At 37.4% G+C, this 24885-nt stretch overlaps 1 protein-coding gene across 1 annotated transcript; it reads right to left on the bottom strand.

Annotated features, from left to right (window-relative positions):
• Positions 1-10635: 10635 nt before the first annotated feature.
• On the bottom strand, positions 10636-15435 carry SCR (GRAS family transcription factor). The gene is made up of 2 exons (XM_006842581.4): positions 13110-15435; positions 10636-11322 (listed from the first exon to the last, which is right to left on the bottom strand). The coding sequence occupies exons 1-2, from the start codon at positions 14942-14944 to the stop codon at positions 10881-10883; spliced, it is 2277 nt and encodes a 758-aa protein (XP_006842644.2). The 5' UTR covers positions 14945-15435; the 3' UTR covers positions 10636-10880.
• Positions 15436-24885: the final 9450 nt, after the last annotated feature.

The following is a 24885-nucleotide window of genomic DNA, read 5'->3' as shown; positions in this document are numbered from 1 at the left end:
ATTAGTTGCTGAAATGGGAGGTCAAGCGTTTCATTGTGGCGGTCCGAGGATTATGCTATTGGATAAATGGGCAGTCTGGTGTTTTGAAATAGCGGTCCGACGTTTTGAAGGGGCAGTCCGGCGTTTTGAAGAGGCAGTCCGACATTTTAAAGTGGTGGTACGGCATTTTGAAGAGGCAGTCTGACATTTTAAAGTGGCGGTCCAACGTTTTAAAGTGAGCAATCCGGCATTGTACAAGTATGGTCCGGCGTTTTCTTTTATTGGGATCCGAAAAATGATTTGTTATGTACGAGAAGGGTATTTTTGTAAAAAAATAAAAATAAACTTTTTGTATTGGGGGTATTTGCTAGGACACACGGTTTTTGGGAGTGAAATTACTAAAAAGAGTTAGGTTGGGGGTAAATTGATAAGAAAGCCCATTCGTTGGGGTTATATGCAAATTTCCCATCATTTTATACGTCCTTGTATACATGGGGCAAATAATTGTGGGAGAAAATGATGGTTCAAAAAGTTGAAACGCCCACATGCCAATCAATACACGCTTGCATGAGGTAAGCTTGCCCATCACGAGATATGTTTAGTGCATGTGAGTGGATTTGGTGGGGTCCGGATCATTCATATAGACCAAAAAGTAAAGTTGCACCCACACATTTTTAACTACATAAAGCCAATTCTACAGAGACGCTGTCGAATTCTCATATATTATGAGACCCAGATCCAAAGCAACTTGAACTCGTCAATTCTAGAGAGACACGGTCGGATGATATTATTACGAGACCCAGATCATTTTGGACGATTCGTAATCGCCCAATCTAGAACGCCTTGATCTATCTATTTATGTGGTTCATATTTTTTTAGAAAGTTGGCTTCCATTTTTATTTGTGACTGCATTCTTTGTGATGCTATTTGTATTGTTCACACCAAGATTTAAAAATTTGAGGAATCGCTCATACCACTTGGATCCCTCAATATATCGGGAGTCAGATAACTCCCCCTTGAACTGGCTAGATATCTGACAGAATGGTCCTATCATGAACCAGACTAAAGAGTAACTTTTTTTTTTTAGTGTCCCAACCTTGTGTGAGCTAAGCGACTTACAATTGCATTTGCACGCGTGGCTAATACTCATGTTCCTAAGCGCGCCTAAGGCTTTGCCTTAATGAATTCCCAATGTAGATCTTTTTTCTTCCATGTAGCTCGCTTTAAGTTCAATAGAATGTACTAGAGTTGAACTAAAATGGAGCTTGTCTTTTTCAAAGGAAAACATAGCTTGCCTTTTTCAAAAGAAAACGTAGCTTGCCTTTTTCAAAATAAAACATAGCTTACACTAAGTGTAAAACCCTATCCTATAATTGTTATAAATATTAATAATGCTATAACAAATATGATTATGAATTTAAAATCAATCCAAATGATTTTAAATTTAATATATAGTTAGCTATAATTGGCCATCTACTATGAAGGTTTTTCTTGCAGGTCCCACCTGGCAAAACGTTTTGGCTCTCCCCTGATCTTACATGACACACTAGGTTGAAAGAATATCCATAACTAATTTTTTAGGAAGAGATAGGAGACTCATTTTAGCACTTGAAACTTTTAGAAAGACAAATTTGCGAAAGTAATTTTTTTTCATTTTTGAAATAGATTTGTTAGGTAGCTCGTCGACCACATTTACATGTGGAACTATTGACTATCTCCCTATGGGTATTATAAAATCTCTTTTTTTCTTTTTTTATCGTTAACAGTAATTTCATTGAAAAAATGAGAAATTACAAGACAAAAAAAGAAAACAAAAGAGAAGAAAAAGAAGAACAGACAGGGGAGGAGAGAAAAGAAAAAGAGGAGAGGAAGAGAGAGGAGGGCTAGGAAGTAGCTAATCTTATGAGGGCATTAGCAATATCATTTATTTATCTGTTAATGTGGTAGAAATGGACATACTTGGCAGAGATAGCCAATAATATTTCATCCAAAATGTAGGTCCATTGCTAAGGAATGGAAGGAAGGTGGGTACACCATTTCATAACATTAGCTGGGTCTCCTTCAATAATAATACAAACGTGATCATTCTGCATCCGAGAGACTCCTTTGACCCCCCTCAATTATGTCTCGTTGATGTCACAAAAGGTTAGATCCCCCCAAATAGAAAAAGATAATATTCCCATTAGAATCCCTAATAATCCCACCCAAACCAGCTTTTTGAGTCTCGGATCTAACATTGCTATCAGAGTTTAACTGCAGCCAGCCAACTAGGGGAGCGATCCACTGAGGGGATTTAACCACTTTGTGTGGTTGATGTGCAAGTAACATTGCAAAATTGGTAGCAAATAACTCTTTTGGGTAGCTTTTGAAAATCGATGATGCTTGAGCCCAAAGAAGTATCAATTTCATCATCCCTCGAGAGATCTCATTGCAGCCGTGTGAGGCTCCCTCAAAAATCTATGAATTCCTTTCTTTCCATAAAGACCACAACACACAAAATACGCCAAAGATAAATACCAGTTTGGTAAACGGGGGATTGAGAACATATGCAAAACATTGAGGGATGTTTTTTAGCATAATCTATTGCCAATTAGAGAGTCTAAATGCCCAAATCCAAAAAATGCATACATAAGAAGGCTCAGACATGATTAGGAGATTTAATCTTCCCATCTTTGGTGTTCCTATTACTCAAGTCAAAAGAATGATCATGGCTAACCTCATGGTACAAGGATCTAATTGAAAAGCCGCCATTGGGAGTAAGTACTCAAACTAAAGAGTACAATCCATTAGGAAAAAAGCCAAAGGAGTGCAGTTGATACAATAAGACTAGAAACTGTTGCCACAGTTGCATCAATCCTTCTAACCTTGAGGTTGACCTTCCATAAACAGTTAAATTCCATATGCAGTTAAGACCATGGCCTTCTGCCATATCTGAAATAGTCGCTAGTTTAGATGCCACCCAACGATAAACATCAGGAAAATTATCCTTAAGTGGTACAATACCTAGCCATTTCCCAAACCAGAATTTAGTTTTAGCTCCATTTGCCACTTTCATTTTGTTATAGCTAAGGAAAATATTACGCACAAAATTAATCCCTTTCCAAATCATCGATGCTGAGTGGTTAGTATAAAGTTTTTTAAGAAACAAACCACTTTGTGAAGATAACCTTCTGTCATTCCAGATGAGGCTCCAAAGAGACTCTCCACCACCACTTCGTGAGAATGGCATCATTCATGTGTTTAAGTCTATGGATGCCTAAAGCCTCTTCATTCTTGGGTCTACAAACCTTATCTTATCTAACCAAATTGTATTTCTTAGGCATTACGGAGCCACTCCATAAGAATTTTCTAATCAGAGCTTCCAGTTTTTAAGGATAGAAGCTGGCGCATGGAATAATGAAAGAAAGTAAACAAGAATATTAGCCAGAGTTGAATTAATGAGTGATAGTGGATACAAAGACTGGAGCAAATTTCCAAGCCGAAAAACAAGGCCAAATGGACAAGCCACTTGCTAAAAACCAAACTAAGTGAATAAGTTACGATCTTTTTACATAATAATTACAGCCATTTCTAGCCTTGTATAACCACTATAAATAAACTTAAATACCAACTCCTTATGGGGCAATGACATATAAAGAAGACTAGCTTATGAATTACACTTTCATAGTACAAATTACATAAACTATGTCCCAAAGCTTAAACACATCATGCAACTAATCTAAACAAAATTCTAAAGAATAAAATCAGCTAAATAGGGAATTAGAATGCCAAATTAAAATAGGAAAGCCATGTTTTGAACCCCTTGTACCCAGGCCATGCAATCGGATCTTATAAGAACTTAATTTTGCCCCTTTAGGTTGTACAAAAGTGGTTTAATCTCACAAGAGTTTCTAATCCAAATGGGAAGAAATTACACACCTTAAAATCACTTCTTAAGATCTCAATATACTAGTATTACCATCCAAAATAGAATGTAAAAGGTTTGAATCGAATTGGATAAAGAACAAGAAAGTTATAGCCAAACTATACACGGTGGTCCCTCGGACTACCAAAACAGTATTGTATGGAAAGATTATGAACCCCCATAGGTAAAAACGTGATGAAAAAGTTTTGAAAATGGAGTGACACTCTGAGACTAAACTATTTGATGGGTTTGAAGCAAAGTAATTAAAGGATACTATGCATAATCATGGATTCACATGTATATAGGTTATAACTCATGAAAGACTACACTATGAATAAGCATGATGAAAAAGATGATCAAATGGAGATTCTAAGATCAATGAAATTTTTCTAAATTCAAAACTCCAACAACTATAAATGTCAAGAAAACGATCTTATGAGAAAGAAAATTCAATGGAGTTTATATTGATAAATGTACACTATGAACTTAAACATAAGAAATGAGGACCACCATTAAGATCACCATTAATGGAACTCTAAAAGCTCTCTCTCTTCAATTTTCTCTCACAAAACCTTAGAAGAAAGAGGGGACCAACAATTTTCCAAAATGGTTCAAGAGTTGAGATAGTTAGGATTTGAGATCTCATGATGTGCTTTTATAATATGGGTGTAACTTTGGATTCAATCAACACCCTTTATGCACTAATCCAAAGGCACATAAGAGGCTAATGTACCTAGCCACTCATATCCATCCAACCACTTGGATGAAGGGATGGGATTTCACACTAGTATCACTCGTCCTAAACCTAAGTTATGCTACTTTACCGTTTTGTCTTTGGCCCATGTTTTTGTTCCAATTGTATCCAATATGGCCTTACAAAAATACCCTTAGTTTTTTTAATATTGTATTTGAGTAGATAACCACAAAGGCTAAAGGGCAAAGAAGTAATGGGTAAAGCTCTCACATGTGAAGATATTCTTCTTTATCAAAATCAATCACTTTGTAGATTTAAAAATTTAAACCAATCAATTTAAAAATAATATCCCCTTCACACATGTGTGTGAAGATATTTTTCAACTCAAATTTGAAAATATATTTTCTCTTTAATATCAAATAAATAAATAAACTAAACTCCACACATGCCATGCATGACCCATATGTGAGTTAATTAAGACATGTGATAAATAGAGGGCCTTAATTTATAACATTATATAACAAAATATAAAACGACACTATAACACAACCCCTTATAAAACAAGCAACCAAACACCAATCTAGTCCCCCGCCTAAGGCAGTGATCCTAAAGTGAGGTGCGGGGTGCCATGTGGCAGCCTTATGGCCACTTGGACGCCATATGGCACTACCAGGTCAGGACCAAAGTGGAATTTGAGTCAAACAATATGAAAACCCTTATTTTTATAGCAAATAAAATTCCAAAAAATTCTCTAAAATTCACAATAAATATTTAAAGTATTTTTAAGTAATTATTAAGTTTTTATCATCATTATAAAATATAAAAAAATGTATAAAGAGATCTTAGGCTAATAATTATAGGTATTAGAGTACTCCATTGGGCTGGTCCCGAATGATGTTCCGCTGAGTCTCAAATCGACCCAATAGACCTATGTTCCATAGTCTAAAGCAGAGACACATAATTGTCCATATTAAAGCCGTTGAGCCAGAACTTCCATTCATTCGGCTCTCAATGGATTACAGGTGTACCCCTGTGGGACATAATCCAACTCAATTACAGGGGTGCTCTCAAAGCACATATGCATTGGCTCTTTCAAACTCGGATAATGCATTTGGAAGAGTGGCTTCCTGTACGAAATGAAAATGCACATGCCATGCAATGGTCTCGTGTCAGGATACAGACTTATGTCCTATAAGTCTTGACCATTCCATACAGGGCGAATACTCAATTAAGTACTCAGGTTCTATTTTTCTCATTTGGATTCTCCAAGCCCTGGTTGATTGCAGCTAAACATGAGGCTAACTTGTAAAATCTTGATTAGGAGGTGATCCTCACACCTGATTGAGAAATTGCTTTCTCAACATGTGAACTTTCGATGCCTCATGCGTACTCGAGGTACAAATATCTGAGCTCCATTTCGCAAGACTCCAATTTCAATATCTCAATCGCTCCTACTGAATGAGAGACTACTGGAATTTAGGCCTTGATAGGCCATATTTTCAACAATGAGGGCTGCTCTACCCCCAAAGAAAATGTATTTGCACTTCCATATAATTTCTCTACAAACAATCAATTCTACTAAATTTCTTTCTCTTTCTCTCTCTCTCTCTACTAACAGCCTATTCAACTAATTTTGTTCCATATAATTTTCTTTAAAAGTAAAAAAATTTAAGTTAATAATTAAAAAAAAATTTTAGAGATATTCATTTTATTATCATGAATTGCATTTTAAATTTTATTTTGACTATAAAATGAACTTAATAGATAACAAACACTCAACGTAAGATAGATTCTCAGTATTTACATTCTTTTGATACAATAATAAACAACCATAATACAATTGACACTATTTTTTTAAGAAACCTAAAAAACTAGATTTTTGATAAATTATAGCGATTTTTTTAAACTATTTGTTGATACTTGACAAGATCAATGAAAGCATATAGACTATTTGAATTTTTATAAGTTATATTTAGCTCAAAATTGCAGTGTGTGCATTTCTTAACATGTCACTCCTGCTAATAAAAATAGATAATTTTGCTAAAATAAAATAAAAAATTAAATACTCCTTCAATTTTTAGAAGTATTTTGGCCCTTTTATTTTTTGCAATTACTTTTGCTTTTAGCATGTATGCCCATTGCCAGAGATTAATTATGATCGTACATTTGTATTAAAATAGTGCACTTGTAGACAGTGTGCAGTTTATAAAAGGCCCAAACACTAAAAACAATTTACGCAAGGCTACCTCCAAACCATGTTATTAGATGTGGTTTTAGTGCTAACTTTTGAAAATCTATTTCGACTGCTAATTTGAAGTTTTTAAGCTGCAAAAATAGCATACGTTGAGTGGATCTATAGATACTTAAAAATATTGAAAATTGCTGACTTAGGGATGGCCACAAGTGTCATGTGGTGAGGGTGGTGAGACATCCCAACTTGACCTCTTCAGTTCTTTTTCAGCGGGTGAGGGGACACCATCTCTACTGGATTACCTAATAATAATAATAATAATATATATATATATATATATATATATATATATATATGTCTTGAAATCCTTTTGTTTTATAATATACATACATCCCGATGTCAAAATAAACAATTAGAGGGTTTTCCGATGTTGAAACAACTTTTAATGATAAATAAATGAGGTGCACCTTATTTTTGTAGCATAGGGTAGATGCCTTTCATAAAGGTTTGCCAAACCACATGAGAGTGCATAGAAACCAAATTACAGTCTTGGACTTGAACTATGTCAAAATACAAAACAATACAACCTTAATATCATATAATACACAAAATGAGCTTACAACTTCAAATTACAGCAACATAACTGCAATTAGAGTGAACAAAGTTCTTTTTATACACTAAAAAATAAGAGAATACAACTCAATTAGGGTCTCTTATTCATCAATAAAACAAACTGCATATGGAGGTCATCAAACAAGACAAGTATGAGGGGTTTTTGAAAATTCTGCACCATTCAAATTTACAATAAAAAATTATACATTAATTGACTTTACAAAACTTAATAAAACATGACCTTCAGTATTACAATACATATGCTCAAGTGAATAATGCAACATGTCCATGCGAAGCCGATTGGAGCTCTCAGGTGACCGATTTATGACGTTAGGCATAACTCAAAATTCGGCCAAATTCATCATATCAAAAGTGGGAAGCCAAACATTCAATGATATGCACTATAAACATGGAAGGATTTGCGGAGATCAAATGATCAAAACCAAGTGGAAACTCTTGAGAGAATCATGGCAGACAAATCACAAAATCAATTCAATGAGTCCACAAATCGTGCCACATAAATTCGGCATGATCTCCTCTTATGAAAACAACAATTTCATCCATCAAAACCATGATCTAATTGATTTATTTGGTTGTGAAAAAACTAAGAGAAATAAAAACTCTCAAGGAAAAACTCATAGAAACTAAATTAATTTGTGCATGGATGATGTCTTCAACTATATGGATCAAATAGATCAAGGAATTCAATGATCAAGAATCAAAATAATGAAGGTATGAGAATTTACTGAAAAAAAAAAGGGACTAAAATCAAAGGAAGTCGATAAGACCGTACTCAGTTGATGAAGGCCTTGTAAACTAGATCATCAATATCTTTGGTTTGTGCTTGAGATCTCCATCACTGGATTGTTCAATTGAGCTTTAATGAAGCTTTCTCTTACATCAATTCAACGCTCAATTTGGAAGAGAGAGAAAGAGAGAGGTGAGCCTAGGCATGCCACTCAAATGCCAGTTTAGAGAGACTCTGAACTCATAGAGTGTGTGAGAATGAATGCTTAAGGGGGTATTTATAAGTTTCTAGCCATCAAGTCCGTAGATGCTTCTAGATAGATGAATCTAGGACGTTCATGTTATCATCTTATGGCTATAAGGAGAAGTTTGATCCTAGCACCATCCATCATTATGCCATAAAAATCTTAAGTATGGATCCAGATACTATTATCCTCATTTTTTAATAACCATAATTCACTCCAAATTTTTTAGTTTCAAAATATTCATGATCATTTCGTTCAATTGAATTTAAAACTAAGTTGGAAGGCATACCCTTGCGGTTTGTCAAAATTCCAACAAAAATAAAATTTGAAAACTTTCATCCATTTTACAAGATTATATAGGGCTAATCAAATCCTGCCACATAAGCTAGTTGTTAAAGCGCATAGTTACTAAATATCTTTAGGATTTAAATTGAAATATCAAAGCATATGCCCCTTTTAAAATGCTCACTCACATATGTGTACAAACCACTTGCTTTTCACATTTAACATAAAATTCTATAAAATAACACAGTTTAATGCTCTTCACTTAAAATGAACAAATCACAAACTAACATGGGGGGTCCCATATAAGGTCGACATCACCATCCATGTGGGGCTAGCGTGGGACCCCCTAGGCCTCCACAAGGACACCCATTAGCCATTGGGTGTCCTGTGAGGTTCTTGGGGATTGTCCTTAATTATTATTTAATGAAAACAATATGAAAACTACATTTCTTACTTAGAAAAATTCAAAAGAATTCCAAAAAATCCATAAAAATTATTTTAATAATTTTCAACAAAATACATCATTTTAACACGATTTAAAACACATCTACAACGGAAATTAGGATCCTATGAAGCTGATTTAGGAATCGGAGCACTGCACTTGACTAGATCTGAAATCCAAAGCCACATTCTCGGTATAACCCAATAAACGTATAGCCCACAGTGCATAATCAAGGGTTCATGATATAACTTATCAAAGTCAAACCAATAAGTGATTCTGAATCCCCAAGTATCAGTGGCTTTCAAGTGTACCCCCTAGATGACATACAAACACACATGGTGCATGTGTTCATTTATTGGTATATGTGCATACATGTTATTAGTAGATTCCCGGAAGAGCGGTTTTCTATGTATTGCGACAGTTTATGCACATGCTACGAGAATATGCTAGATTTTGGTCAATGCCATTTGTTGGCTCTAACCTTCTCAAACAAGACTACCATATCATCAAGATAAATATCCAAAATTTATTGAGTACAATTACACAATATTTTATAGTATGATATATATATATATATATATATATATTAACATACTATATTTAAAGGGCTAGCGTAGGCAGAACCCAAAAACTTCTCAAGCCTTCCAAGCCCGGATCATCCCAATCCATGCTTTCTTATATGCTCGAACCCAATCCAAAAGCCAGCAGGCCTATCTAGGTCTAGTATCAGCCCTAAAATTAGGTTTCACATAGTGCAAGAGTTTAATAAATCAGGGGGTTGCTCTCTATGGTTAATTTTCCAAACATAAGGCAACAACGCTAAAAAATCAAAATAAGGCACACTCCAAATCCTATTGGAACATGTAGCTACATTGCCACAAATTTCTAGGATACCTAGAAAATTTACTCACCCTAGTTATGAAACTCAAAGATTAAAATATGGTGCAATCGAATAGAACTATGAACATTGGAGATTTTGATAAAATGCTCTATTTTCAGAACTTCTAGTCCTTTTTTCTCCATATTCATATATCACAAAACTATACATCTTGAAGTTTCAAGATGATCAATTAAGAATTTATAGAGTCCTAACAACTCTTTTTCATAGATTTTTTTGAAGTAACGGACTTCTAGAATATAAGGTTGATATCTTAGAAGTACCCTTACTTCAACAGTATAAGGTTGATGTCTTACATTTTCTAGTATAAAATAGCCTCAAGCGAATTTCACATGGACGACTCCTGATTGACCTAATAGGAGTTGTTGATTCATGACTAGATTGATTTACAAAATCTATTGAAAATAAAACAAAAAAAACTTAAGAAAAAAAGTATATGATGAAATCGAGCTTCGTGGTCTAAATTGCCCCGACCCCCCACCAATTCCGATTCAGCACAGATACATACGCATTATTAATATCATCCGAGCTTTATCCCAACCATTTGGATTCGGCTAAGGGCTATAACATATACCAAGTGCAAGAAAAGCCAAAAAAAAAAAAAAAGAACAAAAAAAGAAAAAAAAGAAGAAGAAAGGTAGCTAAAAATGCAAATGCTATTCCAACATAAACCATTCATGCTGCTCCTATACACACACTAAAACAAAGAGAGTAGATCCTAACAATGAGAACAGACCACCCATCCCCAAGCCCCCTTCTCACTTTCACGTTCCATCAGAGGGCCGGGGATAGAGAGAGAAAGTTCGTGTAGTAGTTGTAGCAGTACACGGAGCAAAGAAATGCTCAATGTAGTGGTGGAGTCGAGAAGCACCAAGCAGGTTGGCTAGTGATTGATGGGTGATGGTGGCCGCCATGCAGAGGCGGTGAGGAGGCAGAGGTCCTTCCAGCCGAGCTTGAGGGTTCCCTTGTCCTCCACCAGCGTGTAACCATCACTGGGGAACATGCCCAAGAGGAGGGTAGCCTGCGTTGCAGCATTGCCGGCCAAGGACATGGCTTTGAAGCCACACTGCCGCAGCTTCTCCCTCCAATTCTCAAACTTTATCTCCCCAGAACGGGATGGGCCCCCCACCGCCAGTAGGTTCTTGATCTCCCTGGACAGCAGCTGCTGCTCCACCACATGCCTCTCATGGCTGTCCTCCGCTTGGCTCGCACCCAGCGAGTCGAATAGGGCAGAGTAGTAGTGAATGGCCTCCACGAATCTGGCCAAGAATGAGTCCCCATGGCTTAGGTCCTGCTCCACCATGGTCACCACCTTGGGAGAAAGCCTGTAACGCACCAACCACACCAAAACATGGAGGCGTTGAGATCAGGAATGATGCATCTCATGACTGTTAACATTTAAACAAATCCAACTGATCATGTTGCATATATCATTTAAGAAATGAAAATCTTTGGTGAGTTACTCAAAATACATGTTAAATTGTTGCAATTTCATTTCTTCCTCAAATTTATCCAAGAATTTGGAACTCCAGAAATAAGGTGGATCTGTTGTTCTTTGAACAATTGAAATGAAGTACAAGATGAACCACTTTCAAGGCTGAAGACTTTTTTTTTATTTTTTTTAACTGTATTGAGATGGGAAGTGTACAAGAAGAATGAACCACCCACAGACTAAGACTCAATTTTTTGAAGATAAAGGTTCACTCCGGTGGTGAGGTTTTGGATGTGAATCCATCCATCCCTTGCAGAGAGGAAACACCAAGTAAAAACAAGATTGCAGAGGGCAAAAAAACAAGAGATTGTATACAATGAGACCATTTAGCTTGGGTAAAAGGAGGTCACAATTCCTTACGACCATCTGATGTGAAATCTGATAGCCTGGGTGCGTATAAGAGTTGAACTATCCCATGTGAAATCTAATAGCTGGGTGTGTAAAAGAGTTCAATCTAATAGCTTTGGTGTGTCAAAGAGTTCGACAATGAAATAAATGCAACCACACAATTGCAGGTCAAGATTAATTGTGATGCAGCAAAGGTAAATGGTTTCGTAAATGCCGTCCCCCAATGGTTTCCAGTAAGTGAAAGTCAACTTAGGCTTCACAATCATCGAAAGTGAAGAATTCATTTTTTGAATGAACACATTCTACTATCCATTGGTTAAAATGATTCATAATGTCATTGTTCTTTGCACCAATCCCACCTGGAACGCTTTATTTTACATTTAGACCCTCAGTTGGTTGAAATGCAAATTATTATTATTATTATAAAAACACAAGGGAAGGGAAACAGGACACTTTCTGAGGGGTGACAGTAACAGTAGCACTTTTCATGAAAGGTGATTTTCTGATTCAAAGATTATTGAAAAGGTAAAAAGGCACTTACTTGGGATATCGTGAATATTAAATATTTTCAAGTCAATAACCTAAGGTTAACAAAACTACGCAGAGGTCAAAAGAAAGCAAAGACGTGATACCCAAAATATCCAGGAATCAGCCTCTCTGCGCTGCCTTCTGCAACTGCAACTGCAACTTACGTACAATACTTATTCTGGCGATTCATTTCCCAGAAAATATTAATTCCTTTTACATGGAATTTCATATCCCAGCGAATTAGTGAAAAAGATTTTGTTTTTGAATCTTCTTCCTCTGTAAGTTAATGTTATTGTGTGCAAGGCACGTAGCAGCAAAAGCTTTAGCCATAGATGGGAATAAGAAAAAAAAAGTTGAAAGAACCCAGGAAAAAAAAAGAAAAAAAGGACGCAAAAAGAGAATTAGGAGAGGTGCACAGAAGCCCGGAGGAGGGAGAAAAGGCACGAAAAGAGACAGAAAATGCATAGTTCTAATGGAGAGAGAGAGCGCTGCACAGGTTTAGAAGAATGTGAGGGAGAAAATGCATGACACAGGTATTTGTAAATAAAGAATGGACTTTGGCAATGGTTCTACAAGAAAAAAAAAAAAAAATAACAGCAGTAGGAAAAGAGAGATTCATAATATAGTAGGATGTATTTGTATGAAGAAATAGAGAGAGTGGTGGTGATAAAAGAGATGAACGGTAGCTGTGCGGTGCAGTGCAGTGCAGTGCAATGAAGCGATAGCAGCAGGGAGAGAAGTTACCTTTGAATTAGGGCGAGGGTGTTGGCATCTGAGGCGGTGACGTCGTAGAGGGAGTGGTGGAGGCAGTGGACAGCCACGGCCTCCCTCTTCCTGATGCCGAGCCTCTCAACTCCCACATTCCCGGCTTTCTCAGCCAAGCCGCACCACTCGAAGGGCAGACCGAGCGTCTCGGCGAACTCGGCCAGTCTCCTGCCAGTGGCTTCGAGCGCCTCCTCCGAGGACCCCAACCCCGTCACCCTCACCCTCGGAGGACCGCCTGGCCTGGATGCCAGTATGTGAAAGAGACCAGGCCACTGCAAGCCCTGCATAATGTCCAGATCGATGATGTGCACCCTCTCCTCCCTCTCAAACGCCTCCTGTATCATCTGGTTCGCCGTGAAGTGGGAGAACTTCACAAAGGGGCTTATCCCGTTGAAGACCTGGAAGGCCGACACAATCTTCTGGTTCTGGACACAAGCAGGCAGAGGCGAATAGACTCCGAGGCAGGCACTCACGAGGCGTGCAGACATGGCCTCGGAAAAGTAGGCGGCAACACGCTGGGCCGATGAGCCAAAGGGCGTCGAGAGCTCCGCGATCTCGGCGAGCATGGCACTTGCCTCATCGAGCCTCTCTGCGGAGACAGCCTCTGCGCACTGGAGGAGCAACGTCAACAGATGGAGGCCCTCAGAGTCCCTCTTGGCCTGCTGCTCCTGCTGCTTCCTGCGCTCCCTCTCCCTCAGTTTTTGTTGGTGATGGCTCTCCTCTTCCGTCTGAGCGGCTGACTTTTTTGGTGGAGAGGTATTATTACTGCTTGACTGGTTCAGTGAAAGAAGTGGGGGCGTGGGTGGCAATGGAGGCCTCTCGTCCAAGGCCCAGTTCACATACTGCTGGTTCATCATCATGGTCTCGGCCATGCCCTGATGCTCTTTAGATGACGATGTTGAAGAAGATAACCATGGAAGTGCAGCCGGAAAGCTCTCGATGCTCCCTGTCCCTGGCTGCTGTTCTATTCGGAGCTTGAGGCCAGACCCCAAGGGCAGCTGCTGCTTATCAGCTGGGGAGGATTCAGGGAGGGAGCGGAGCCGAAATTCGAGCAAAGCAGCTAGTTGGGGGTTGCAAGGGAAGATGACCTCTCGGACATTTTGGATGAGTTGGGGTATGGGGACTGGGGAGGTGTGGACGAGGTCCTTTATTATGCCGTCTATCCATGTTTCCGCCTCATCCATGGCTACCACGGAGGAGGACGATGAAGCTTGTTGTTGTTGTTGGGGAAGTGCGGCGGTGGCATCGAAGCTGCTTCTCCCTTTCTCGGTGGAGGAGGACGTGAAGAGAGGTAGGCCAGAAAACCCACACAGCGTCAGAGGCGGTGGTTGTTGTTGCACAGCCGGCATTGTGATTGTCGCAGGCTGCTGCTGTAAGTGGTTGTAGTAGGTAGTGGCGGTGGTGTCGGAAAAGAAAGATGGTGGAGGAGGAGGAGCGGCCCCTTGAGTCTCGTGAAGGAGAATGGAGCACCTGTTGTTACCACTACTGTAAGTGTGAAGCTGTGCGGCCATATCGAGGTCATTATCAGCGGCACGCCGGAAAACCCTCGGGTGCTGTACAAGCCCTGAGCTCATGTGCAGTTGCTGCCCATCATCCATCTCAGAAGCCCCTCTTTTCCTACTATTGCTACTACCTATCATTCTCCCTTCCATTGTTATCCGAGCTTCCTCCTCTCCACCACCGTAGTGGGCAGTCACCACTTCTCTGGGCAGTGGGGCTGCCCCGTCGCTGCCAGAATGGCTTCCTCCGCTGCTGCTCGACCCTCCGCTGCCCAGCCTCCCACCATTACTCCCCACCACAACGCAAGCAGCCATCAACCACAAAGAAAAACCCTAATCAAACCAAACAAAGAAACGAGCAGCTCAAAACAACATCAAGAACCCAAATCCGAAGTAGAATGAAATCTCCATTTATGTAAGCCTCTCTTTCTATCTCTCTCTCTGAATCTTGTGGGGGGGGGGGGGGGGGGGGGGGGGGGTACTATGTACATGAGAAGGAGGTTATGGAGTTGAGGCTAAGCGCAAAAGGGCGAGGGGATTGGGACATGGAGAAGACGGGGGATTCTTTTCTCTGTCAAATGGCTCCCACCCCTAGGCCCATCCTCTCCTCCCCACTTCATCTTCACCATCACCATCGCCTTGACCTTGACCTTCACCTTCACCACCATTTTCATTTTGTGAATAGGGATGGAAATGTATATGAGATTGATGGTGATGAGCATATGGACCGCCCAGCCTCTCTTCTCCACCACTACATCTGAGCCGCCGCCAGCTCTGACACCCCACCTTATTATATCACACACACCACGCCACCCCACCTGCATGTTATCATCTTATGTGATTTTCGCCATTTGCTTCCCCTAAACACCCCAACCCCATCAAAATTTCATAACAACCCATTAGCATTTTTCAAATGCCCCAACTACCCCTATTCGTCTCGGGGCCTGTCATTTATTCGTAAAAATGTATTAATGAACACCTCAAACATTAATCACTTCATGGCAATGGACCCCGGGCGATCATGATGTGTAGACCCAACTTCAGGGGTCTAAATTTTGGATCCGGGTCTCGTTGGACCCAACCTATACCTAGAGCATGTGTCCTTGGACACGCTTTAAGTGATTGTATCCTCACAATATTGATAATATTTACAATATTATTGACAATATTTACAATATTATTGGTAAAATTAAAAGTAGCTCATAATCATATGATGGTTAAAATAAAAAAAAAGTCGTATGGTAATAGATCTAACCAAATCCGAGACCCAATTATGAATTCATTTTTTGGATCCAATAGTATTCAGTCCCTGCTTTTCGGCCTGTTTTTCGTTTGTAACCCGAAATAGTGGATGGAGATCGTCGTTAATGGGCTTTTTCTATATTGGTATTGTGGTGGTATTACATAATTGTTGTGGGAGTGAGAAAGAAAGCCATGGGCATCTGTGCCATCCATTTTGACCAGAGGAGCTCGATGATGATGGATTGATCGGGAATGCAAACCTGCCTCCTCCAGATAATGGGATCGTTTTTAGGGAAATGAGAATCAGTACGTTGCAAAAAATAGGTATTATTACCCCTTCATGTCCATTGATTTATTCAATGCGCATCACTATTAGAGACCAACCCCAACTAAATCACTGACACTCTCTTTTATAGTTGACAAAGAACGGAATGAAATTTTTTATAGAAGGTTACAAACTTAGCTACTAAAGAAAGTCCTCTTAGAAGAGAATTAGAGTGTTTTGATGTTTGAAAATCTTCCCATTAATCATCAGATGCATTTAAGATGTGTGGATACGAAGGAAAAAGAAATATTCAAGCCTTAAAAATATTGCATTCGATACAAGTTATCTAAATGATCTATTTTCAAGATTTATAATCACAGTTATCTAAATGATCTATTTTCAAGATTTATAAGTATTTATAGATATATTTTTTACTGCACTAATTTTTTTAAATTTTAAATTTTACATCTAAAATAAAATTTGACTTTCAAGCCAACGTAAGATTTTTGAAACAATATCTGAAAACAAATTTTAAAAATGTGCCTTCTACAATATAAAAAGTGCACCCCATACAAACATCTTAATGTGAAATAGTTGCATATAAAAAGGTCGTAACCCAGTGCTGGTTTCGCCTAAGCAAGATCCCAAGAGGGATAGGCTGGAAACGGTCCTAACCTTTGGCTTATGCACAAAGTGGCTACTCTCAAGATTCGAGGCTCACATGTATATACGTGTCACCTCTTCATGTTTCATTTATGAGATGGGTTTTGGATCTAATTTTCTAGATAGACATAATTTTTAGCATGGAGATCATGAATATGCTGAAACAAACATATATATATATATATATATATATATATATATATATATATATATATATATATATATATATATATATATATATAACACTAAAAACGGTATTCAATTTAAGAAATAGACCGCTGATTTTTATCTTTTTTAGAGAGCACCAATTTACATCCATGTTTATGATGGATGTGTTGTGCACCAGGGGTTGCAAATGTAGATACGCCATACTCAATGGATAAAGCACTTTTCCCTTATATATCTCTGAAAATCGGGTCTAAAACCAATACCAAAAATGAATGATGAAGAGGGTGTAAAAAGCATGTCCTTGAGGTACATGGCTCTATTATTCAATTGGGGTGGGCGTGAGTCAGGGTTGATGTCTTATATTGACTATTGGTTTTCACAAGAGAATGAGGGTGGGATCAATCTCAACCCTTGGAGATCACCTCAATGTGCATCTCCAAACAAGTTATAGTTAAAGTACATCAGATCACGGGTTCTCTAAGGACTTTGAAAGCAAAATAAACGCTTGCTATCCCAAATTGTAAACCCTTTTGATTTTCAACATATCCAATCTGTTCATTGTGAACACCATTTGTGACACACAAACCTAGTGAATGCAATGTCACATACGAGATTAAGTAACTACTTGCATTCTTCCCCCATTGTCTTTGTAAAGCAACGTGGATACCTCTTATGTGTATCATGCACCACAGTTTCCTTCTTCTTCTTCTTTTTTGGGTGACCCTAAACCCATTTTATTAAAAAAACAAAAGAGTTTTTACGTAAACATGTCTTATACAACCCTTAGCAAGGGAACACTAGAACCATCACATGAAATGTAAGGCATTACAAAATCAAAGTTGGCCGGCGAGCACACCACACAATTGCTTCATTCATAGAGACCACTGCCTTGGCCAAAGAATCTGCAGACATATTTTCCTCCCTATAGGCATGTTGGAACTGGGAGTGTAAGCCAGTCTTTAGGTGGATCCAAGGCTGAAATTATTACGATGAGTCCACCTTTCTAAAATACGTTTTGAAGACAGATTTCTGATCCAAAATTCGACGACGTTGATTGGTCATGAATGAAAAAGTAAATGAATTTTTTAACCTTAAAAATAATTTAATTTGTACTTTTGCTGACCCGAAATTTCAATTACTCTACTATTTTCGAGCTCTAACAACATGGATTTGAGGAGGAAAGAGATTTGCAGTGATTTGGGCAGTGATCGAAAAGTTGATTCAGGCCAACTACTCTCAACCCATGCCCCAGTCCAGTACTCACCCGAGTCCGAGTAAATACAAAAAAACCAAAAAAAAGTAGGAAAAATATGTTTAAAAATTAAACAAAACCCAACTAATTGTTGTTAAGCAAAAAATATATTTTAAAATGTAAGATGTGTATGGAGTGTTGAAAAAGAAGGCTCAAGGCATGAGACATCTGAAAACTTACAAATTATATAAAGGAAACCGTTTGACCTAACAAGGCCAAAGATGTTGAGGAGTGGTTCGAACCCCAAGTGAGGGAATGTTTTAAATTGGACATTGAACTATACATACATTGATCACGACCCCATAATTATATTACTTTTGCCTAACAAACATATTTTATACTGGTAAAGGTGATTAATTAATGGAATGCTTTCCGACACTACCTAAAATTTCCACGAGACAAGAAAAATCCAAATGTTCGTCTTCCAACCGAATCTTCCTATTCGCAACTTCAAATCCATAAAAGAATGGTATTAGAATAAAAGTTGAGGCCTCTAACATAAAAGCAAGTCTGTTTTGTGTGCGATAAATATATATATATATATATGTTGGAGACTAAAAGGTGAAAAGGCCATGCTCTTATTTTATTCGAAGCTGAGATTCAGACCATCCATGTACTTTGCGATCCAAACAAAAAGTGCAGTGCCGGTCAAGTCTTCTGCTCTAAAATCCCCATGCCCCTAAAATAATGTCCTCACTGAGAATTGAGAACATAATCCCTATAAGGCCATTGTGCGTCTCCGGATCCACATATTCCTCCAGTGCATTCATTCGCTTTAACAGATCCATTTCGGAGCTCGATTTTAAAACCAAAATTTTGCAACATCATGATCATAAAAACATAGAAAAACTTGTATATTGAAATTTGAACCAGTCGATCGTATGCCCTACTTTTAGACAATTCAATTCAATTCTTCATAAAACATAGGAGCGCCAATGATCTGGAATATGTTCCATGTTTTGAAAATCGCGGCACTTTCATTCAATGTGATTCTATCCTGAGGCAGTATTGCTTATGATTTTTTTAGTAGATGAGAGTTTTTTACCCTAATATTTATTGCTCATGGTTTATTGAGAGTTTAAGCCCAACAATCTTGGTGTCAAAGGGATGATGGATGGAGGGTAATATCGTCATTTACCAACAACAAATAGGATAGGCAGCCATGCCAGCGATTTCCATGACATATCAACATGATTCATGGCTATGATCTCGCAAAAGCAAAAACCCAAACCCAATAATAATTTGTAATATAAATGCCTCCACGTTTCCCCAAAGACAACGTAGCGTTTGACATTTTGCTTTCAATCTCGATCCCCCTTTTTTTTTGTTTTTTTTTTTTAGACCTACTTCCTCGATGCTAAGTTAAATAAAATGACACGAAATTCAACAAAGTAGAGGGAAGTTTAATGGGGTGTTTCGTTTGTTGATGAATCTGGCTTCTTATTATACTTTTGCCTCTGCGATCATGAAAAAGTGGAATGTCTTTTTGTGAATCTCTGCACGTTACAGGAGGGACCTGGGCCCATTCCTCACGCCCACAGTCCGGGGGGAGGAGATCCTACATTCTCATTCTTGAACAGATTATCTTGATAATAGAATCCAATGTTTTAATTGAAAATCTATCAAAATTAATATTTGATTAATTTCGAGACAAATTTTTATTATCTTTTTAACTTAATTATTGCATCAAAATTTGTTTTCTCCAATTAGTTTAGCTAACACTTTGATTGGACCAAATCCTTTATAAGTTTGGGAAGACTCTCATTTGGGGATGTAAGATGCTGGGCAACTAAACCCATAGGGAAATAGAAAAAAAAGCTTTTGAAATATATACGTGATGATAAATAAGTCTCGGCGACGCTCAAATTTTTGAAATGAAAAAATATGCATTAAAAAACCACGTGACCATGGAAAGGACCACGCTTTTTGGCTCTTATTCCACAGAAGAGAGAGAGACACACACCACGTCCTCGTCCTCGTCCTCTAACCCATCACTCTATTACTCCTCCCTTCACAACCATGTCACACATCAAATGTGAGTTTCCTTTCTCCAATTATTCACTTACTTTTTTGAATTTGAAACATCTCTCTCTCTCTCTCTCTCTCTCTCTCGCCTGTCTTATTTGATTGTTTGGAGTTGTTTCTATTTATAAGTCACTTATGGGAACCCCCACTCTCTCTCTATCTTGAAATGGAATCCAATGAAACTCATGAATTTGATAACTTTTCTCTCATGAAAATGAGGAGCTTGGCGCTCTCACTCAAAATAAAATGATCCTTCAAATGTAGTATTGATTATAATCCACAAATTGAAATCCTCACAATTAATTTATGTTTTTGACAATGAAATCCTCACAATTTATTTAAATGAAACTTTTCCTTACGTCCCATGCTCAGGGCGAAAGCCAGGACCTGGGCCTGGGCCCGGGCCTGGGCCGGGTAATATTAGGTAGACAATCAACAACGTAAAATATTTTATCTGAACGACTCCGATTGATTGCAAAAAAAAAAACTACATTCATGGAGAGAGGAGAAGGGTGTCAGAGGAGAGGACGGTGGTAGCGTTTGACATTTTGCCATTAGCCTGCTTCCACTTTTTTTGCCTTTCTATTTATTTCCTCCTTTTCGTCTCTTTCTCATTAATTATTATGTATTGATTCTCCCCAAACAAATATCGATAAGAAATATTAATAGCAAATACCGAGGAAAATAAGGCCCCTAAAGTGTGAGCTGCCCATGTGCCTTTTAACCCCCTTCTTCTATGACTCTTTCCCATGTCTTCTTCCTCCATCTCCTTGTGCCCCTCACCGGTTTAGGTTTATGGGAAAGTACACCATACTCTATTATTCCATTTTAATTAAGGAAAATGTTTATGCAAGGCCCGAACTCTGTGGAGTCACTCGGACCTAGCATTTCATGACTAACCGTCAAAATTCGTTCACTCTCCTCTCACCCTACTCTACTCTCTCTTTATATTGATTGTGTTGAGACTCGATTGAACTCGACCGTTCGATCGGACTTGGGCTCGGCATCCCTGGCGACTTTTTTAAACACACATATATATGCTAGATGCACACACACAAGCTTGATGACAAACCGTAGAGATTACTTGTCGCCGGCATTCGCAAAGTCGACATGTCTAGCTTGGAACGGCCAGTCAAACCCTAATCGGGCTAAGCCTGATTTGGTTTTTTAGTCTGACTTGTAAGCAAAAGATCACCATCTTTTCTATCTAACAACCCCCTGGACTTTTTTTATCATCATTTTTTTATCCAAACAAACATTAAAATGACATCCTATTCAAACTCAATCTCTCACTCTTCGCTTCTCGGTGAGTTTACCGGCCAAGGGGTTTAGCTTGAGCTTAAACACAAGCACACCTTCTTATATGTATGAGAGAGATGGAATTTGGGTTTAGAAAGAGATGGAGTTTTGGAGAGAAAGAAAGATGGAGTTGGAGTTTTAGGGAGAGAGATGAAGTTTTGAGAGAGAGAGATGGAGTTTGGGTTTTAGAGAGTGATGGAGTTTTGAGAGAGAGATAGATATAGAGTCGAGGTCAATAATATATGGTCAAAAGGGTTTAGGGGATTGAAAGATAAAAAGATGGAGTCATTTTGCTTACAAGTAATATTTTCAATTCTTGGGTCTGATGAGATATAGAAGTTAAAATAAGGGATAATATGACTTTTTTTTTTTTTTTTTTTTATCATTTTGGCAAATATTACAAGGTGTTTTTGCCATAAATACTTATTTTAAAAAAAAAATTGAATTATTTTAAAATTATTTTTACATTTTTTTTAATTATAAATTATTTCTAATTTTGATAAGCACAATATTATGATTGAATTAATTTATTTAATTTCTATTGATGGGAAAATAGTTTAAGAAATGGGGGATAAATGTTCTAGCACCTTCCATATGATATGATCCATTTATAGAATGGAAGGCTCAAATCTCTTACCCCACAAGTCACCCAAGATCAATGATGCATATTCAATCTGACAAGAAGAGACAAGCAACGAAAAACCCTAATAAACCATAATCCTATTTTTATACTATAAATAGTGGACCACATGTGCTTACTAAAACGACCACAGTTTTTTGAAAAGTCACCATTTGGCGCTCTAGGTGCCCATATTTCCTTCATCTTTCTTTACTTTATGATGTGGTGCAATTACCCAATTATAGGGTTGTAAAATAATATGATGTAATTCTTTCAATCTCCCCCACTTATTTACTCGAAAAAAAAGCTCACGTCTTTAAAGAAGGGAAAATGCATATGATCCTCATGAGTACATGGGATGGATTCTTGAGACTTCTTCACCATTTGTTCAATGGGTTGGATGGTGATGGAGAGAGAACATATCAGATTATGCATTGCACATATGCTAGTCCTACTCTCTGTCCACCACCACCCATCTACCGGACCATGATGACTCCCAGGACCACATCTCCTATGTGGACATGCCACGACTCATGACTAGTACAACATTAGTACATATTTATAGCAAAAAAAATGGCAAGGATGGATATGTCTCTATTGATTATGATAAGATTAGGTGTCTTTGTATGGATATATTTCTCTTGATGATGATAAGATTAAGTGTCTTTATATGGATATGTATCTTTTGATTATGATCAGATTAGGTATCCTTGATACGCATTATTAATTTTTTATAACGTACTTTATTTATTGTTGACAAATAAGGCAACATTCGTTGACATTTCCCCAGAATTTTGCACATACCTCTTTGGGATAAAAAGTCCTTTTTGTGCAGTTCCAAATGTAAAGTAAGTTTCCATATGTTATTGGTGAAACAAAATACTTGAAATTCAACAGAGGCCCTTTTTTTTTCTTTCGAAATAGAAGATATAAATGAATTTATGACGATAAAATTCATTTTTTTTTTTTTTTTCTTTCTTCCTTTTCCACATAGATGGGTGGATATATGACTTTTCAATCAAGAAGAATAATGTTCCATAGCCATTACAAGATATATATGTATGGGAAAAGATGGGATTAACCCACTAGCTCATATGAACATATGAGCTCAACGGCCCAGATTGAATCTGGGTTGATTTGATGATCACGGATGTCTGGTAGTGTTTGAATTTTAATTTTTTTTTCTACAAATCCAAATCACTCAAAAATAGATGAACATTAAAAAAATATCAAAAAAATATTTTACATGAAATAAATTGATCAAAATACCCCTGGAAAAATTAAAAGGGTATTTTGGTCATTTTTAATTTTACAGATAGTTTTTTTTGTATTTTTATTAGGTGCACCTTGATGAGAAAAATATACAACAAAAATTTTAAATGATTTAAATTTATAAAAAAAAAAAAAAAAAAAAAATTCAAGTATTACCGGACATCCTTAATCGTCAAATCGGCCCATATTCAATCTGGGCTATTGGGCTCATATGTTCATACGAGCTAGTGGGCTAATCTCATCTTTTCCCTATATTTATAGTGGTTTTGTATATTCTTTGATACTTCATTATACTGAGAGTTCTCTACGGAAATTATGATACTCTATCAAAAAGTTGTGTAGTTTTTCAATCATGGCATGAGACTGCTCTTAGCTTTATAGAAATAAAACCACGAATCACAACAACAATAGCAAAATTTTTGTAGTTTTTCAATTGTGGTCGTAAAATACTCTTGGAAATGACCATGTTTCTTTTAAAATATCGAACTAGCTCTCGGAAAAACCTGAGAAACGACGTCAATATCAAATCGAATTCCAAGAACTGAACATGGTTTAAGAGCCAACAAATTTCTATTTGGTTGTCTGCTAGCGATAGTGCAACTAATAATTTGAAAATAAGGCCTACCTAATTATATTTACTTAATTTAATAATTTTTTAAAAAAAGGTATCTCAAACGAAATTGTGAAGAACGTGATAACGGAAATTTCCCAAATCCATGTCAGGATCTCCACACAATTGCATCATCTTCTCAAAGTAAGGTGGCTCACATGCATATGAGTCTTCAAAACACATGGAACAACTTTATATTCGTTAATTTTTTTTGAATATTTGCACTGCTTTGGATTCCTAATAAAAACATACACAACATTCCAAGAGTAGGTTTGGGTAGGAGTCATTTACGTCCTCAAATCTATCCATATTTCATCACCCATGTAAACAAACATTATCCATCCTCATAGGCTGTGAACAGATCCAACCCCCCTCCAAAATCTAAGATAAAGAATAATTTATGGGAATGTATAACCATTAGCTTTCACGAATGAGATCAAACAGATAGAGTGTGTTATTGCTGACGACAATATCGCGTACTAACAACCACAGTTGGCACGTACCATTATTCCTATTCACTCTGTGTGTTTGTGGGTCTTTAGACATTAATTTTATAGACAATGATATACATTTCAACATCTAAGGTATTGGCCACACATCATGTCTGTGTAAATGAAGAGATAAGATTTTAGGTGACATTAAGTATTTATAGTGAGATTTTAAGAAGAATTATTAAGATTAGGTTTTTAAATTTCTAAAAAACTAAACCGATTGTTTCCTCCTTCGTATCCGATATCCGTAAAATATTGTAGGCACGCATGTCCATGTCACAAAGCCACATATCAACATTATGTACGAAGAGGAAAGGCATAGTATTTAGCCAATTGTATATATTTATTTA

This window comes from Amborella trichopoda, chromosome 8, assembly GCF_054954075.1.
Source record: "Amborella trichopoda isolate Santa Cruz 75 chromosome 8, AtrichopodaSantaCruz75HAP2 v2.0, whole genome shotgun sequence".
Taxonomy (NCBI): domain Eukaryota; kingdom Viridiplantae; phylum Streptophyta; class Magnoliopsida; order Amborellales; family Amborellaceae; genus Amborella; species Amborella trichopoda.
The sequence above is the reverse complement of the archived record's forward strand: the minus strand, read 5'-3'. Positions and strand labels throughout refer to the sequence as shown.

What these genes read in the sequence shown, in the direction of transcription:
- SCR (XM_006842581.4), bottom strand. Translation starts at nt 14,944, where the DNA reads ATGGCTGCTTGCGTTGTGGTGGGGAGTAATGGTGGGAGGCTGGGCAGC. An exon ending in ACCCTCGCCCTAATTCAAAG is followed by an intron (nt 11,323 to 13,109) that starts GTAACTTCTCTC and finishes GGTGCGTTACAG; the next exon opens with GCTTTCTCCCAAGGTGGTGA.